The 13,970-nt window shown below is 37.6% G+C and overlaps 1 protein-coding gene across 1 annotated transcript; it reads right to left on the reverse strand.

The window, feature by feature from the left end:
* Positions 1-11,679: 11,679 nt before the first annotated feature.
* LOC132544697 (Golgi-associated plant pathogenesis-related protein 1-like) lies at positions 11,680-13,545 on the reverse strand. The gene is made up of 3 exons (XM_060208331.1): positions 13,212-13,545; positions 12,741-12,818; positions 11,680-12,365 (listed from the first exon to the last, which is right to left on the reverse strand). The coding sequence occupies exons 1-3, from the start codon at positions 13,543-13,545 to the stop codon at positions 12,217-12,219; spliced, it is 561 nt and encodes a 186-aa protein (XP_060064314.1). The 3' UTR covers positions 11,680-12,216.
* Positions 13,546-13,970: the final 425 nt, after the last annotated feature.

Consider the following 13,970-nt stretch of genomic DNA (forward strand, 5'->3'; position numbering starts at 1 on the left):
AGAGTGACCCTTATAGGCAATGACAAGTAACTCTCTCATCAACCCATTGTATACTAGAACCTGTACAGTGTGACCCTAATTCAGTCAGTAACTAGTTACACTGTCATCAAACCCTTGTGAACTAGAACCTGAACAGTATTTCCCTTAAAGTAAGAAACAAACATGGTACACAGGAACCTGTATAAACTGACTTTATTACAATGGAAGACCCAATGATCAAAACCTAACTTTACATCACTGATTGCCTACCAGCTGGGCCCAACAGAATTCATTTCATTAGTTTCTTGAAAGATCTAAGATTTAATATACAAACGAAACTTATGCTGAAATTCTTTTAATATCCTCTGTTTTCCCAATCATAAATTTCAACATACTTATTAATCCTCTGTTGTTACTTCATACATATGGGGAAGTTCAATCTCATTTTCCAGAGTTGTTATTTCAGAAAGCGACGCTTTTCTATACTTAAGATTTATTTTTCAGTATTTCAAAGTGGAAATTATGTAAAAACACTTTAGAATACTCAGTTAAATAAAACTGCATTCTGATGTTTCAGTTTATGGATAACATAACACAAAACTCTTCTAGCTAAGAAAAATACATCACACATTCTTTCGATTACCTGTACCGGCACTCTTAAAACCACAACCTAAAATCTTTTAGAATAAACATTGTACAAAAATCTCCCGATAACTGTGATACAGTATGGAATACAGGTAAAACAAAAATGATTGGAGAAAGGAGCTATCTGTGACCTGGAAATACCACTAGCCTTATCTGTTATAGCAAACAGGAAATAAACATTGACATTTACTTTATAAAGTAGTCTCATTCGAACTAAATCAAATACTTCGCTGACCAAATTCAACAGATAAGCCCGTTTTATAGGTATTTTCAGCAAATCACGTCCACTGATAGATTTTTTTTACAAAAAATATTTTACAGATTACCCATAATCAAGGCACATATTTCTGTACATGTAATTTACTTTTATGCTTGGAGCAAAAGTCTACCATTAGTGGGACAAAAAAATTAATTAACACTCTAAATTTTAAGTCTTAAATCAACTTTTCTCCAAGACATCATTAAATGGTAAATCTCAATTTCCCGTTTCCAAAATTTCATGCATATTTTATTTCCTGCATGTAATCCTACACCACTGTTGAGAGATGCACACGCTTTACATGCATGCATTAGTCGGTGGTTGAACAAACCTGTGCGTTATTGATTATTCACAGCCTCTGAGTCAAAACTGTCTATGATAACGTTGTCTAATTATTGATTTTAACTAAAGAAATCCAACCAAAGACTACCTGTGACTTTGGGAACTATCTTAAAATGAAAAATATTCTTAGTTGGTAAAAATGCAATAGCTAAACTATGTACCGACTTCAAGTATCTGGAATAGCAGAGAATAAACTATTTGAAGAGAACATCATGTGCTTGTCGTGTATTTCATAAAATCTATACATTTTGTTAATTGCAGAAAAACTCAGTGTTGATTACCTAAGATTGACATCTTCGAAATTTTTCCTTTTTTTTTTCCTTTTTTTTTTTACATGAATAGAAAATTGATATGTAACAAAATAAAAAACAGATGAAATAATAACATCCTTAACATACACATATATAAAATAATTTGTCCTAACTTTGGAGGAATTTATCAAATGCTTTTTTTTCTGTGCGCCAGTCCAATAATTAGTCATATTTACTAGGGACACATATAACACATGTGATATCTATGTCTCTGTATTTAATATTTAACAAACCAGCAGTCTCATAAATTGACAAAAAAATGCTTTAAACTATCAACATCTCTATTGATATAAGACTTCAACATATACATTATGAATAGTTTTTGTTTATAATGACAACAGACACATCTAACATTGTGTCTCGGTACTCCAATACAATATATTTGGTTTAATAAGATAGGAATGTTCTGTTTCAATTCTGTATTATGTGACTCATTGCTAGCTTTGTACATTAATTGTTCTATATTCAATACACAGGTAACATTGAATCACAATATACACAGTCTATACCATTATAGAAGCCCCATATTTAGGTTTGCTATTTTGTGCCTATAAGATTTTTCTGATGAACAAATATTAATGAAATATATTTCATTTTATTTTATTTTTTTTATAAATAAATATATATATTTACTTTCATTTGAAATATATACATTTTCCAGTATATTATTACAAAGATGTCAAAACAAAAGAATACTCGTCACCTGTAATACAGGTACGCCATTATATCAGTGTACCGTTATATATATATATAAAAAACAATAATTGATCAGTTTCAGCAACTTACCCCAAACATTGAGCCATCCTACTATCCGGCTTGGAAAGGTGACGACAACTTTTTCAGAGAGATATGCCATTTTGAGGGAATCAGAACACACAGGCTTGTAAATCCAACATTGACGATATACTCTTTACATGTAAACTGTGTATAAACATTGAAATTTAAATCGCTTAGGAAGTGTAGTGCATCACAGTCGACATGTGTACGTGTGTATGCGGAGTGATATCACTCGCCTCTGACAGCAGTGCGTTGGATCAGTCCGCCAGGAAACCGCGTGCCTTCGATTATTTCGGTGGAAAAGCCGAAAACGACTCAGGCCTAACTGGCTCCTACAGCAGCTTCATGTCTCCAATGTCCGTAGATTGCGAATTAATGGTAGACTTATGCAAGCTCAAAATCATTTTACCAAACATTACTTTACTAAATGCCTACTTTCGATTAGGCCAGTTGACCCCGATTGACCTGTGCAATGAAGCGTGTAATGACAGCTGGCGGCTGCTTTGATCAGTGAGCTGATCATATGTTTTGACCACGTGTCGAGGTAAATAAGATACAGTAAAATACATAGTCTTACGGAAGTCCCTAAACATATATATTTTGACTGGATCATATGCATTGTCGCGCTAAATTGATCTTATTATCAATGGTAACTTTCAATTCACAAAAGTCTCAATTTTTCGAGTCTCATTTCTTTTCATATGGGTAAAGTTCACGCAATCAAACTGAAGCCGGCGGCGTCGTCAATTTAAGCTTTCATTTCAATGTTTTGTACTTAGATCTGTTGCTAAAAAATATAGGTCCAATTTTAACAAACTCTAGTATAGTTAGTACACTACATATCACATAATGGAAACCTCAACATATTTAATCATGCACAAAATATCATCGACATCCGGATGGCACTCAACGGACCTCCCGTATGCTGTTCAGTGAAGTAACCACCAGTCACTACAAGGAAATTCCGCTTTAACATGACCCCGGATCTTCACGTTGTGATAAATACAGGAGATGACAAGACTGTTTAGGGATAGTGGAACTTCCACACTTAAAACTATTAATGTCAAGTAGTTTTCAGTTTTCTATAAAAGATGACATCACTTTAATTCAGTGAAAAAACAATCCTATACAGTAAAAATGTGATGTACTTATATGATTAATTATTGATGAGACAAACTTATCGCGACCTGTCATTTTTTCTGATCTGTATCCGTATCACTTCCGTTTCAGCATGTTCAATGAAATGCTTTGATACCGTATATGATAGAGTATACAGAGTACTACAGAGTTTTTAACAAACACCTAAGGTTAAGGTACCGGTATAAGCGAGCGGCAGGAGCCTGGTATAGGTACTATTAGAGCATCTGGGGCCTGGTACCGTATTAGCCTGAGCATCTTGGGGTTGTACCGGTGTAGTATGGTAAAGTGAAGCCCATGGTAAAGTGAACCGCGGTTCATTTCCCCTTTATGAACATAATAAAGTAAACTGATAAAAAAAATAGGTAAATACAGCAATTGAAAACAAAATATAAAGTGGCTTCACTTTACCATGTTGGGGGGGGGGGGGCATTTCACCGTAATGGCGAAGTGAACCGCGGTTCTTTCGCTCTAGCGCCTGGGGCGCGGTAACGGTACTAGCTCTAACGCCTGGGGCGTGGTACCGGTACTAGCTCTAGCGTCTGGGGCGTGGTACCGGTACTAGCTCTAACGCCTGAAGCGTGGTACTGGTACTAGCCTGAGACCGGTACTAGCTTGAACATCTGGGTCCCTTCTTCTTCTTCTTCTTCTTCTTCTTCTTCTTCTTCTTCTTCTTCTTCTTCTTCTTCATTCGCGTATGGTTGGCAAACGAGATGGATTGCCGCGTCGATTTATATTAAATCAACTGCCTCGCTATTGACTTAACAAACAATATCGTTATGTTCTTTTCTAAACCAAACTACTTGGATTGTTTAAGACTGAGTAAATGTGTTCAAAGACTTAACAAAATTTCGCTAGTAGGTATTTTGTACTAATTAACATAATCAATAGACATATAACTGAAGTTCCATATCAGCAACCGACGACACGTCACCGCATCATGTACCGTCCTCTATAATATCTGTTTAGCCAAACTGTTCTGTGCGCTGGGTAACCATTGGCAAGGTTACGTAGTGAGATATAGAAAGGTCTGGATAATTTGAACGATTACAGCTTAGTTTCAATACATTCATTTTTAACCCACGGGGACTCTAAACTGTAACAGATGTCTCTGAACTGACCAGAATTTATTGGCTTTACGTGTGTGTATGTATATATGTATAAGAACAATACACATAGGATTTTAATTCATTTTCAGAATTTTCCTAATTAAGTTCATTATTGACTTGTCTCAGGGAGACGTGTGTAATCAGACTATAAATATAAATATATGATGAATGATATTTTGTCGCTTTCCTGTAAGTTTTACCGTATGCTTGGATTCACCGTATAAGGGGGCCTATGGGAAACTTGTCTTGTAGCTGATGTGATAGAGTTTATTTTTGGGTCAGTTTAGTAAAGCTGTGAATTATCACATCGCATTTATGGGTTCGATTCCTATTTGGGTGTTGGTCAAGAGTGTGTTTTTACTTGATATTTCACCATTACTGGTCATCAAAGCTCTAAGCCATGACCAAAAAGTAGAATTTTTGACGGTAAGGAATATATATCCCTCCTACAATTTTGTGGTTTCTTCTAGTCAGCACTGCATTGGAATGGTTTCAGAATGCCTATAGCGAAGCTACACACATATACGATACGAACACGTGTCATTTACTACATAAATTACCCCGTGGGGCATATTTAAAATGTTGCTTCAGCCCACTAATAAGATTTTGTTTTAGTATTTCAAAATAAAAGACAAGAAACCACAGATGACATAAGGCTATAGTAAAGCCGAAACAGTTGGTCGATTTCTTACCATCTCGTACACTACGTACGCCAGTGCTAGTGTGCTCCGCATTGGTCATTTTTCTGATGAAGATGACCGTGTAGTCATCGAGTCATCACACTGTAACCTTCTAGTGGTTGTGTTATAAGATGAAGGTGACCGTGTAGTCATCGAAACGTCACACTCTAACCATCTACTGGTTGTGTTATAAGATGAAGGTGACCGTGTAGTCATCGAAACGCCACACTCTAATCTCCTACTGGTTGTGTAATAAGATGAAGGTGACCGTGTAGTCATCGAAACGTCACACTCTAATCTCCTACTGGTTGTGTTATAAGATGAAGGTGACCGTGTAGTCATCGAAACGCCACACTCTAATCTCCTACTGGTTGTGTTATAAGATGAAGGTGACCGTGTAGTCATCGAAACGTCACACTCTAATCTCCTACTGGTTGTGTTATAAAATGAAGGTGACCGTGTAGTCACCGAAACGCCACACTCTAATCTCCTACTGGTTGAGTAATAAGATGAAGGTGACCGTGTAGTGATCGAAACGTCACACTCTAATCTCCTACTGGTTGCGTAATAAGATGAAGGTGACCGTGTAGTCATCGAAACGTCACACTCTAATCTTCTACTGGTTGTGTTATAAGATGAAGGTGACCGTGTAGTCATCGAAACGTCACACTCTAATCTTCTACTATTTGTGTTAAAAGAACATCTATTCTACTGACATTAACAACCTGAAGAAGATATTCCAAATATAGCCAATGGTATATATCAATTGAGTTCAATTCAATTTATTTCCGTATGTGATACAACTTTTTGGATAAATAATAGTTCAAAGGACGAAGACACTCACACTTACCATCATACACGCTATGTCATCATGCATTATGTTGGTATAATAGTTTTGAAGAAAACTACGAAAATGCTAATTAAATTGTGCCAATAGATATTTCCTGTGTTTATTTAACATATTAGGTTTAGCGAAATGTGAATTGATAAAATTGGCAAGAATATCTGCATAACACTTACATTTCATATTAAAATCTATAATCGAGACTTCCTTGCCAATGTCACACCCAAGTGACATCAGATTTCTGAACCATACCTTAAATTTCACAACCTCAAATCTCTGTAGCGGTCTCCCACAACCTCACACAACCTTACATCTCTGTAGCGATCTCCTACAACCTCACACAACCCAACATCTCTGTAGCGGTCTCCCACAACCTCACACAACCCTACATCTGTGTAGCGATCTCCTACAACCTCACACAACCCAACATCTCTGTAGCGTTCTCCTACAACCTCACACAACCCAACATCTCTGTAGCGATCTCCTACAACCTCACACAACCCTACATCTCTGTAGCGATTTCCTACAACCTCACACAACCCAACATCTCTGTAGCGATCTCCCACAACCTCACACAACCCTACATCTCTGTAGCGATTTCCTACAACCTCACACAACCCAACATCTCTGTAGCGATCTCCCACAACCTCACACAACCCAACATCTCTGTAGCGATCACCTACAACCTCACACAACCCTACATCTCCGTAGCGAACTCCTACAACCTCACACAACCCCACATCTCTGTAGCGATCACCTACAACCTCACACAACCCAACATCTCTGTAGCGATCACCTATAACCTCACACAACCCTACATCTCTGTAGCGATCTCCTACAACCTCACACAACCCAACATCTCTGTAGCGATCTCCTACAACCTCACACAACCCAACATCTCTGTAGCGATCACCTATAACCTCACACAACCCTACATCTCTGTAGCGATCTCCTACAACCTCACACAACCCAACATCTCTGTAGCGATTTCCTACAACCTCACACAACCCAACATCTCTGTAGCGATTTCCTACAACCTCACACAACCCAACATCTTTCTAGCGATCTCCTACAACCTCACACAACCCAACATCTCTGTAGCGATCTCCTACAACCTCACACAACCCAACATCTTTCTAGCGATCTCCTACAACCTCACACAACCCAACATCTCTGTAGCGATCACCTATAACCTCACACAACCCCACATCTCTGTAGCGATTTCCTACAACCTCACACAACCCTACATCTCTGTAGCAATCTACTACAACCTCACACAACCCTACATCTCTGTAGCGATCTACTACAACCTCACACAACCCAACATCTCTGTAGCGGTTTCCTACAACCTCACACAACCCCACATCTCTGTAGCAATCTACTACAACCTCACACAACCCTACATCTCTGTAGCGATCTACTACAACCTCACACAACCCAACATCTCTGTAGCGATTTCCTACAACCTCACACAACCCAACATCTCTGTAGCGATTTCCTACAACCTCACACAACCCCACATCTCTGTAGCGATTTCCTACAACCTCACACAACCCAACATCTCTGTAGCGATTTCCTACAACCTCACACAACCCAACATCTCTGTAGCGATTTCCTACAACCTCACACAACCCAACATCTCCGTAGCGATTTCCTACAACCTCACACAACCCAACATCTCTGTAGCGATTTCCTACAACCTCACACAACCCAACATCTCTGTAGCGATTTCCTACAACCTCACACAACCTTACATCTCTCTAGCGATTTCATACAACCTCACACAACCCAACATCTCTCTAGCGATTTCATACAACCTCACACAACCCAACATCTCTCTAGCGATTTCATACAACCTCACACAACCCAACATCTCTCTAGCGATTTCATACAACCTCACACAACCCCACATCTCTGTAGCGATTTCCTACAACCTCACACAACCCAACATCTCTGTAGCGATTTCCTACAACCTCACACAACCCAACATCTCTGTAGCGATTTCCTACAACCTCACACAACCCAACATCTCTGTAGCGATTTCCTACAACCTCACACAACCCAACATCTCTGTAGCGATTTCCTACAACCTCACACAACCTTACATCTCTCTAGCGATTTCATACAACCTCACACAACCCAACATCTCTCTAGCGATTTCATACAACCTCACACAACCCAACATCTCTGTAGCGATTTCATACAACCTCACACAACCCCACATCTCTGTAGCGATTTCCTACAACCTCACACAACCCAACATCTCTGTAGCGATTTCCTACAACCTCACACAACCCAACATCTCTGTAGCGATAACCTACAACCTCACACAACCTCACATCTCTGCAGCGATCTCCTAAAAAAGATGATCTGCTTTCTAAAATCTCTCCCTCAGCAACGGCATTACTGTCCCTAAATTCACAGCAATATTCTAAAACCGGAAGAATGAAGGATCTACATTTGTATATATATATATATAAGGATATATTTTTTACGAAGGACACGGAGTTGTTTCCCATCCGTTTCACCAGTATGTGTTATGTGACAGCTATGTTTAGCATTCAAATTGACAAATAATCCAAGATATTACAATGAATATGAACCAGGTCGATGTTAGAGATATACACTGCTTCTGGTTTTGAAGGATTGAACTTTATCAGCCAGTTTGTCACTGTTTGTTCTTTTCTTAGCTGACTTAGATTTAAGCGATCCATCTGGTTAACCTCTTACCACAAATCGCTATATCTAACCGGTAACTATTTTCTTTGAGTTCGTAAACTACAGAAACTTAAAATCGTATATTCGCATCTAAATGAGGGTCGATTTGATGATTTTAAACATATTTCAAGATGTTATCTTTGGATTTAGAGTACCGTATCAATGTTGAGTTGATTTCACTAATCACTTTTATTTATTTATCTATTTAGTTTTATTAAATTCATATCTTAAAATTGTTTAACTTTGTAATGTCACTAGATTGAATATACCAAAGTGTATTTCTCATAATATTTGTAATTCATTATCTCACGAAACACATGATCGACATAGTTGACTAAGCATTGCCATCACTTGGTGCGAGCAGGTCGATTCACTTGGATGCCGGACAGTACATGTCTCCTTTTTAAGTACCAGACTTTCCGGAGTGAAGATGTAGTGAGCTGGACACGGAAGGTGTGACGGTAACAGCCCGGATATACGGTGTATGAGAACTATGGATCAGACCCATTGTCATTGTATATATATATATATATATATATCAGATCAATACTTTATACATGTCATTCATTGACTTATTATAGACTAAGCTCCTGTATCGAACGCTAACACAGAGGAGTGGCACACCATGTGGAGCCGTACATGTTCTATTGAAATAAACGTCAAACGCTAAAAGACCTCTGTTGATGCATTTTTCCGGGAGGAGGGGGAGGAAATGTGGGGCATTGTACTTCAATTATCGTTCTTGGTTTGTTTTAAGAGAAGCAATTTTTTATTTGCTTTACCGTATGGGACTTTTTTTTACTTAATTACAAATCTGAATCTGAACAATATTTCTAAATGCTTAATGTATTTTTACCCCATTGTCTTGCATCAGGGCTTCTAATGAGGTGTTGATCTCTCCCCGTTCAAAACTAACAAATATTAACCAACACCATTAGGAACACAAGCACTGACACATTTTATTTCATTTTATTAATACACATATAATACAAAAATGAACAGTTGTGGTTGGGGAGTTAGCCGTTCCCATCCCACCATATCCCGAACTATTCCCACCCCATCCCGATCCATCCAACCCATCCCGATTTATATCACCCTATCGAAACTTCCTTTAAAACTTTTGTCTTCATAATGTAATCAGAATTGTCAGCTTTCAGGAGCAGATGTGACTTAATATTTGTAAATAGAAATAAAATTTTGAAATATCTGTCCCTACCCTTCCGCCTCGCTTTCCCTTCTCCTACTTCAAAGAGACGATCTTTAACACCACGCTAGGGAAAGGCGCGAACAATAGAAGGGAGACAACTCGTCCGCATGTCGAGACCATTTCACAAAATAGTATACAACAGTACGACCGTATTTACTTCAGCATGTATTGGGATGTCTTTTAAGCTACGAGATTAATTATAACTACAATGTACATGTAACATTCGTCATCGTTTTATAAAATGGTGCTTGTCGTCCCGTAAACAGCAATGGGTCATTTTGAAGCGCAGTCTCCTAATGAAACCTGGGGATTCGGTTTCTTATAGACAAGCATGAGGCCCGCCACACACTATATAGATCAAACGTGAAGTGTTTGGCTAAAGGATACAGCCGCGACTTAAGGACGGTACCCGATGTTCAAAGTGTAGCGATCAAACGGTTTCCAAAACGAGTACACCAACGCTACATTGGAACTAATCCGTTATTTTTGGAATTCAATGAAATAGCTTGATCTTACAATTCCCTGAAAGTTAGATGCCATAACAAAATGTAGTATTGAGAAGAATGCGTTATGTATTCTAAAAATTCGACAATAACAGACCATATAATGTGTAAAATAGAGAATTCAAAATTTTAATCTAATACCATCATGTTTAACTCGGCCATCTTCTTACTTCTAATAATCATACATACATGTTGAATCCTACATGATTCATTATTGCCGTGATTGAAATGTTTTATAACATTGTAAATGGTTCTATGAAATATTGTACGAATATCGTAAGAAAACGTGGACAATTTCTCCTGACTAAAAATGCTTTGTTAGTTATGGACAAATAACAGGTAAGTATTATCCTCAAACAAGTGAACCATAGCTTGTGAAACTTGGGGATTTTCCTCCAAATAGTCGATAAAACACTCAAACGACTTCTTTTGATGAAACAAAAGGCGTATAACCTTGATATAGCCCCATTTAAAAAAATATTAAACCAGGAAGCCCGACCATGTTTGCAAAAAGAAATGAAAATCACCTTTATTCAAGGTCACATGAGCTAAATTTGTACTCATACAACTTCTACCGATCACCAAAAATACACAGAATCGTCTTGATTTTCAGCTAGTACAGTATCTTCTATGGACGAAACATGGAAAAGTTTACAGAAGAATCAATGAAATGGTATTGTTTACTTAAATAACCCACAAAAACCAACAAACTGCAAATGTGATCGCATTGTACGAGTTGGTTGCTAAAACGCGGAACACGGAATGAGAACCTCTAACTGTTCATTGGATAAAAATATATCCTTTCAAGCTTTCACGTGTAAATGAAATGATACTTTAAATCTTAATTTTACGACAATTGCGAAACTAGTTTTACCAATGCACATCAATCACACTTTTTGTTTAGGATAAAACTGTGCAAGAGTTTTTCTGTGGAAAGAAATAGGAGAACCTGATGTAAAATCACCACGGATGCCTATAGTGGGTAGGCGACTGTTACAACTGCGCCATCCGACCAAATTACATGTATATATGTAACTGAGTCAATATCTGTATCAATGACAAGAAATGATTAAGACAAAAGAAAACAAAACACAAAAACAAAAATGATAATGATAGTAATAATAAAAAACATGTTTTAGTATTTATCGAAGTTTTTATCTACATATGTACATATGAACGCAGTGTCACGTATGATGGTTGAAAATCTCTGAACTATTTACAATGTATCGGCGTACGTGTTAATTATCACAGCTTTGTGTTTTACTCAATTACAATAGTAGTATAGAAATTGTAGACAATTGATCTCCCAACACTAGCTTAGATCTAATTTACAGGATCATAATGTCTGTTGTCTATTCAAGTGTGTAGAATTTCTAGCGTGTTCACTGGTGTAAACATTTCCTGTTTATAACTATTTCTTGTTGTGTTGATGCACACAACTGATATTTTTTGACGAATAACATTCTGTTTTCTAACAGACGTGTAGTACACTGTCAAGGCGTAATTTGACAAGTTTATAAATGTGGATAATAGTTGATAATGGTACATCGGCTATGACGTTATATAACTCAGTGACGTCATGTTTACAGCCTTTTTGTCCTATTCATTGATTGGCTAAAGGGTAAAGCTTACAATTTAAAAGTTAGGTAAATAACTATTAATTGTTCATGATGATGTCTTAATGATTGAAAAGTTCCGGAAGTGTTCATGGTGGCGACACCTCTGTTCCAAAGCAGCCTTCGACGTTTCCGCAAGGGCGGTAATTACAGCAGACGACAGCCTTTCCATGATCATCACGTGCGTATCCTGTGCCCAGCTCCTTACTCCCCTTCCACACTACCTGTGTGAAGTGACCTGAAATATAACAATGTCATTCTGTTATTTTATTGGCAATAATCATCATTATGTAGCATGTCTTTGTTATTGTTGCGGGTACATCTGCCTGGTGTACGAATCAAAACACATCATTTAGTAAGCATACTGGTCTATCAAGTCACGCATCCTTCAGAACACTACCACATATGTACTTCTATTCACAAGTTTCGGCAAGTAAGATGTGATACCAGATTCCAAGGATAATTATGTGTACGGTTTGTGTCAACATCAAAAATGTATTTCATCATGTGTTGCAATTGAAAATCTCAAAGACATATTTGATTTGAGCTTAAATACAGACTCTAATGAAAAGAGCTTGCCAAACCTTCAATCAATCGATTGTTCGGTGCCTACCTGTTTCCATGCTGAATCCCCCTGTTGCGAAGTTGTAATATTTTATTTCACCGTAATGCTTTTCCGTCACTTCTTTGCCTGTAAATGAAGAACAAAGAGAACAATGTGAATATCCATCCCAAATCCGATAAAAAATAAATTTATTGACATATTATGAGTTACAGACATATACATAATAACACTTCCGGTTCACGGTACGGTTGACCCGGAAATACAAATCTAAAGGCTTTATTTATAAGCATTAGAGATTCCACGTCATGAAAACCTCACTAGGGCTTCGTTATAACCAGTCTTTTCATAATACAGTGTTGTTTCGTAATAAGAAAGGGCTTCAAGAATATTGGTCACCAAAGCCCATCTTCCACGTGTATTAATGAGAGTTAAATGTGAACTACAGTGTATTATGTGAATTCCTTGATTTCACTGATCACATACAATATAAGAATGAACAATATTATATATGATATTCACCTGTAGCGTTTGCATCTCCTCCCCAGAGGTTTTCACCATATTCAGTATCGCTGTGTTCAAATATATCGTTTTTAACGAGATGCTCCGCCCACTTCTGAGCGATTTCATCGAGGTCTTTGGCCTGGGTCAAGGGTTCAGCTCCGTGCTTGGCCCTGTACTTATTATGTGCTGCTAAAACTTCCTCGCGAAATTTCTGTCGTTCTTTGTCATCATCGGAGACACTGTTTTCTCTCTTCTTTCCCTGTTGTTTGTTGTTGTTTTCATTTATTGAAGTGGTTCTGGTATTTTTCAGGAACTGTTGCGCGGATTCGGTCTGAGACGGACCACAGCCCATGATCCAAAACACGACTGAGAATAATAACACAAATAATAACACAAAGGTCCGGCACTTCTGGAAGGGAAGTTTTGTCGTAAACTTGTATCCACGAAATAGTGTTTGGTTAATCTGTGAAGTTTGAAGCTCTAGCTCATTAAATCAACACAATACTATAATACGTTATAGGTGTACCAAAGGTACGACATACTTACAATATACATATATAAACACGTAAGTACTACATGTGTACGTACACACCGCATTCTAGCATTGTTAAGTACTAAAATCTAAAACGCAATCGGGTTTGAAATTTAAATATAACCATTGAATGTAGACACTGGACAAAGTCGTGGGCTGAACACAATCCATTGAACCACCCTGGTTTAAATAAACATCAATATACATGATGTATGTAATTAACACTACCAATTACTGCCTCGTGA

Source organism: Ylistrum balloti, unplaced genomic scaffold (genome assembly GCF_031769215.1).
Source record: "Ylistrum balloti isolate Yb309-2 unplaced genomic scaffold, AGI_CSIRO_Ybal_v1 Utg369806, whole genome shotgun sequence".
Taxonomy (NCBI): domain Eukaryota; kingdom Metazoa; phylum Mollusca; class Bivalvia; order Pectinida; family Pectinidae; genus Ylistrum; species Ylistrum balloti.